At 39.8% G+C, this 6,000-nt stretch overlaps 2 protein-coding genes across 2 annotated transcripts in view; one reads left to right on the forward strand and one right to left on the reverse strand.

The window, feature by feature from the left end:
- The window catches only part of sec16b (SEC16 homolog B, endoplasmic reticulum export factor), a 38,876-nt gene extending 37,718 nt beyond the window's left edge, over window positions 1-1,158 (reverse strand). Inside the window, exons 1-2 of the mRNA XM_055944090.1 lie at window positions 1,030-1,158; window positions 501-569 (exon numbers count right to left, since the gene is read on the reverse strand). The gene's annotated coding sequence lies outside the window, so the exon portion shown is untranslated. The remainder of the gene's footprint in view (window positions 1-500; window positions 570-1,029) is intronic.
- A 730-nt stretch (window positions 1,159-1,888) lies between these two features.
- Window positions 1,889-5,294, forward strand: gadd45ab (growth arrest and DNA-damage-inducible, alpha, b). The gene is made up of 4 exons (XM_055944091.1): window positions 1,889-2,119; window positions 2,419-2,520; window positions 2,725-2,938; window positions 3,991-5,294. The coding sequence occupies exons 1-4, from the start codon at window positions 1,974-1,976 to the stop codon at window positions 4,099-4,101; spliced, it is 573 nt and encodes a 190-aa protein (XP_055800066.1). The 5' UTR covers window positions 1,889-1,973; the 3' UTR covers window positions 4,102-5,294.
- The last annotated feature ends 706 nt before the right edge of the window (window positions 5,295-6,000 follow it).

Consider the following 6,000-nt stretch of genomic DNA (forward strand, 5'->3'; position numbering starts at 1 on the left):
TATTTCTTATTTGTTTTAATAAATTACTCATTGCCTTTTCTTGTTGGCAAAATAAAAGTGTCCATTGATTAAAATTACATGTATTTTGAATGAGTTATCCACATTGCAATGTTTTGAAATGCGGGCTTTTATTTTGAAGGTTAGCTCATTACCATTCAAACTTGACATCATCATTTGTGCTCCTGGCAGAATAATAGTGCTACATGGTTAGGCTAATTTAGACCATAATATAGCAACACGTTCACATTTGGTCAATATCATGTGTAGCCTACAGATAATAAAATAAAAGCGAGAGATATCTTGAAATTGAGATTGACAGTTCTCTCTCGAAAATAGGTTCTCAATCTTGATTTCTGCAACATAAACCAACAAGGCTATAGCTACCTACCAATACATACATACACATGTACTTTGTCTTTCCTTGACAGCGCATTTAACATTCTATTAATAATTTTCTTAACAAAATAAATACCAAATATATTTGTAAAGTTCAAACTTACAGTTCACATCTGTTCAAAGCGCTTCCACCCAGGCAGTAGCAGTCAAAGTTCATCTGCCACATAATTTCACTGGAAAAGAAACACACAACATTAAATAAACCGACCCGAACCTGACAGATAAAGTTCTCAGGGGTACAAAGTCCAACAGTCCAAATGAGCCGGTAAATAAAAGCATGGCGTAAGCGAGGTATTTTCATTGGATAACAAGGGCCAAATTGCGCATTACAATTAGAGCTTGCCTTTGCGCACATGTAAAATAGTTTCCCACATATATATATGTGGGAAACTATATATATATATATAAAATAAACGTTTCATTGATAGAAAATTAATATATAAAATATTGTACCCATCTATCAAAATGTATTTCAAAACAAATGTCTAATCTGTGGCCCCGACAAAATCCCGATGCACGTTGTTCAAACAATTGTTAGTAAACATATATTGGCAAACACCCTTGACAGCAGAACCGTTGTAATAAACATGATATTACTTTTAAGAAGAGATTAGGCTACTTTGAATTACTTACATCATGTCTTTATATCTATCATTTGCGATATTTTGTGTCTGTGAAAGATAACTGTATCCATTTCCATGTTTACATTTTTTATTTTATTTGGATGTCTGGACATGCCACGTTGCGTTGAACCCCGGGCGGTTGACAGTGGAAATGGAAAAAAACAAGCCACCAGCGCATACCATTTAGCTGGAGATTGGTATCCTAAAACCTCCATATTGGGAAGGGAAAAAGTTAGAGGCTGGCTCCCACATAAGTGAGGACCTGAAAGAACAGAGTGGCTATGAAATGAGACTAGGGAGAACCATGTGTAGGCCTACTGGTGTCTTCTGTGGACAAATCACTATGGACTTTTGCATAGCTGTTATTATATCAAGTGTATATCAAATATCTTAAAAGAGTGTGCTGACCAAATTTAAATGAGCTATTTCAAGCGAAGGCAAGGAGTTTCAAAACCATAGGCCTTCTGTACACTCTTTGGCAAGGCGTCTTGTATACATCCGCTATGAGATCATTGTTGGAATCACAGCAAATGGAGATAACATCTATTTGATGTGCTCTGCTTGAGTTTCTCCCCACTCATTGGTTGAATCAACGTTGTTTCCACGTGATTTCAGAAAGTTTACAATGTTGAATTAGCCTTCAAAGCAAACGGGTATAAAATATGTTGGCTATAATAACAAGTGAAAATAAAAATTATTGTCCACAATTCTGCAAACTATCAACAGTCTTGCATTTACCACGAATATACAATGAAATAGTTAGCCACTGATCAATTTCATCGTTTTTCCAGCAGTCGTCGCAGTTTACCGTGGAAGTTACATAGGTGTACTGATACCTTGAGGGGCGCTCCTCATTCCCTTGAAACACCGTGAAAATTAGCATGTGACCAATGGGGTTTGATATGCAAATATGAGGCGCTCGAACTCCAACTTCCACGGTGAACTGCGGGAAATATGAGAAAAAGAGCAGACACACAAGGTCGCGAACTTAACTGGGACGTAAGGAGAGACCATCTGTGGATATCCTGTCTTCAACGTGGATATTTTCTAATGTGCAATATGACTTTTGAGGAAACCAGCGGAGAAAACTCTACAGAAAGGTAGCTAGCTGAGATTATTTTTTGCAACTTGTTGAAAATTAAAGCTTCAGTTGTCAGCTAAATTTACTTCATTTGGCAAGCGATCCAGTTATAGCAGCTATGTGATGTCAATGTCCCGGTATGCACGAGCGTTTGGCTGAGCATGTCTAAGCTAACCTAGTTAGCTATTTAGTTAGCTAGATATGTAGGTAGTTATATACTTTCTATAATGTTGCATGCTGACTAAATATCGATACTTAGTGTTTTGGTCTATGTATCACCCACCATCAATATGCTTATTTGTTGTTGTGCAACCACAGGATGGATTCGGTGGCTAAAGCACTGGAGGAGGTCCTCAGCTCCGCGTTACCTCAGGGTTGCGTCACTGTCGGGGTATACGAGGCAGCCAAGTCACTCAATGTGTAAGTAGATAGTAAATGAAGCACATTCAGCAATATTATAACGTTATTAGCTAGTAATAAATCCATTCTGAAATAACTAAATGCAAGGAGTGAAGTACATTATGTTTCAATATATTCTTACGCAATGAAACTAATAAACATTCTGGCAACTAAATTAATATATACTGCTTGTTTAACAAATTGTGTTGTCATTTAAATCATCAGTGACCCGGATAATGTGGTGTTGTGCCTCCTGGCTACGGACGAGGAACAGGTAGAAGACGTGGCCCTCCAGATCCACTTTACCCTTATCCAGGCATTCTGCTGCGAGAACGACATCAACATCCTGCGGGTCAGCAACATGAGGCGCCTCGCTGAGATCCTTGGAGGAGTGAAGCCAGGAGGAGAGCCAATGGACATGCACTGTGTACTAGTTACTGTATGTGTCATTACATTATTCATACTCCCCATATCCCTGCACTAAACAGTGCTAGACCTTTATATCAGTTACTCAGCTGGGGTCTCTGCAGGTGTGGCACTTTTAACCTGGACCGAGTTCATTATGCCAGCTAGGTTATTAAACATTATTTGTGGATGCTAAAGATTTGCAGGTCAAGAGCATTGAATACAGAATCAAAGGCCTAGATGCGTACAAATATTCGATTTTAATGGCCACAACATCTGGTCTAGTAGTTTTATGTCTTCATTCATTGCTCTGCTCTTTTAAATGTAATCCAGCTGACTGCAGCCACCTGATCTGTAGTGATGTGGGTTGCGTAGTGGTCTGACGTAGCTTACGCTGGCTGCAGTACTGCAAGTGATCTAAAAATAAATAAAGCTGAGCTCATAAGAGAAAGAGGATGAATGATTGCATGTTTGCAGAGCGATTCTTAGAATGCAGAAGTCAGCATGGAGACATTTTTATGCCCTGCTCATACACTTCCTTAGTAGTGATCTGATCTATGAAGCACACTAGCAGGCCATACAGATCATATAGGATCTTAATTTGATCCCCCTGTTGCAGAACCTTCCTGCAATTCAAGAAATGTAAAACTTGTAATGTATTTGAGGTTTAAAAAGGCTTCTCAAGTTTAGTCATTTCTACTTGTATCAACCCCTACAAAAATGTCTATTAATTATAATCCACATAATACTTTACATGTCCTGTTGCTGCAGGAATATTTTTCCTGCTGTAGCAAACTGGCTCTACTTGTCACTGTAACCACACCAGTTGCAGAGAACCCTTATCTTATTATGGTTGTTAGAAATGACTTTTTATCCCTATATTTGATGAATACATTTAGAAAGCACAGCAGTAGATGTGTGCGGATTAACTGTGTGAGCAGTTATGGTAACCATACTCACTTGCAGAGAACCCCTTAGGCCTAACTGATTAGGGTTGTTCTTACACATTTATTAGGTCTGTATTTGAATGCATACGTTTTTAGAAAGCAGCATTAGCCTGACTGTGTTTTCCCTTCCTCTTCACAGAACCCCCAGTTGACCACATGGAAGGACCCAGCTCTGAGCAAAGTGAATCTCTTCTGTAGAGACAGTCGAATCCTGGACCAGTGGGTTCCCATTATCAACCTACCTGACTGATGACTCTACCCATGTTGTGCACTTTATATGGAAACATTGCACACTGCACTAGATCTGTGTAATAACCCCTTTGTTGGACCTCTCATGAACAACCTTGATTCTGCCAGAGGAAGATAGAGGACCAGGACATCTCCCAAAAAATAACAACAAAATCTCCAACTCCAACAAAACTTGCTGGATCGGTGTGGATTTTAATGCAGAGGTTTCAGCTGAGGAAGAGTGATTCAGCGTTCTGGGTTCCAAGACTGCCATGGTAACAATAATGACTGTAATCACAAGGCAACGGTTGGTCATTGGTATGACTGTGCCCTCCTTGCCGGGAAGAAAGCCATTGCAGGAAGCTGAATCATGTGAGCACACACAGCAGAACACACTAGACACAGGTGGTGGTGAGCAGAGCAGAGAACACTAGGCAGCAGGGGATTGGAATCTACTGGAGGATCAGACAACTGACTCCAAGGACTGGACCGGACTCCATTTAACCGGACAGGATTTTACTGAACTGGACTGGAGTAGTCTGGACTACAGGTTGGATATTGCCTCAAGGAAAGTGGACAAATCTCAACTGTAATTTATATGATGTTGATCATCTCAGAATTTTTGTTTTGAGAATTATTTAAATAAAAAAAGGGAAGATATTGTCAGGACAAAGCAATGTATTGTCTTAAACAATTAACTTGTTGTTTTGTTTTAATTAATATATTTGCGTTAATTTAATTAATTGTATTTATGTTGCAATGTTCATCAACAGCTACCTTTGTGGAGAAATAAACTGAACTGAACTAAACATTTAATTGTTTTGCTTGTTTGGAATTAATGCAGTGAGTTATGGGTATAATTCTGCAGGTTTTTGATTAACCTGTAAGCAACATCACTCACAGGACTAATAATGCCTCTCTGTCAATCCAGTGGAAAACGGGCATTGAACAAGGATTCTGTTTGCACCAAGCTTGGTCAAAGAGGCTTTTCACCGAGGTCGCTAGATAATTCAGTGAGGTCGCTAGATAATTCAGCACAATTCCAGCTGCAGCACCTTTTGTCATTTCTCGTAGGTAGTGTTTTTTTTCTCAGCTGCAGGTGTTAACTGCAAGCCTCAGTTCAGGGGAATGGAATGGCATGCAACACTTTCAAGTGATCTTTCATATTCAGCTGAATAAAGAAAGGTGCACTGTTTAACCGAGTGCAAAAAGCTAGTACTTAGTTTTGCGTGTATTTATTATGTAACATACACCATGTCTCAACAATACATCACTCCATTGACACCAATGGTAAACACTACAGTGTTGGTTATTTACATCCAAGGACACAAAGCCCATGTAACAACAGTTCCACACCCTGCATTCACATCAAAAATGTTTTATAAAAACGTCACACAGGAGGGAGAAGGAGAATTTCCACATACATATAGTTTCCTTGTGTGATGAGCAGCATCAGGGTGTTTGTGTGATCACCATGACAACCCTTGCTGTCACCGAGGCCCTCTGTTCGAACACAGAAACACCCTCTGTTCAAACACCTGTCAGGGACAAAAATAGCCAGAGAGGAAAGAAAATAGATATTACTAACCAGCACACTCAGAGGACACCAGAAGTGATTGTGTGTGTGTGTGCAGCAGAGCAAAGCAGGGGGACAAAGCCCTCAAAGAGCAGCTGATGAAACAATGTGTGTGACTGAGTCAAGGCCCATTCACACCCTCACAGTGGGGGTACTACTGACCACTGATTTCATCATGGCTATAAATAGACCCTATGAATGGAGGTGATGCAATCACACTCACAGTGACGCACTGATAGTAATAATAGTGTTACTAATTAGAAGGCAACACAAGCAGTGCAGGCTGTTAACCACAAACCACCTAATGTCACGTCAGCATGATGACCTGAAATGTAGCTGTACTCC

This window comes from Salvelinus fontinalis, chromosome 14 (assembly GCF_029448725.1).
Source record: "Salvelinus fontinalis isolate EN_2023a chromosome 14, ASM2944872v1, whole genome shotgun sequence".
NCBI classification, from domain to species: domain Eukaryota; kingdom Metazoa; phylum Chordata; class Actinopteri; order Salmoniformes; family Salmonidae; genus Salvelinus; species Salvelinus fontinalis.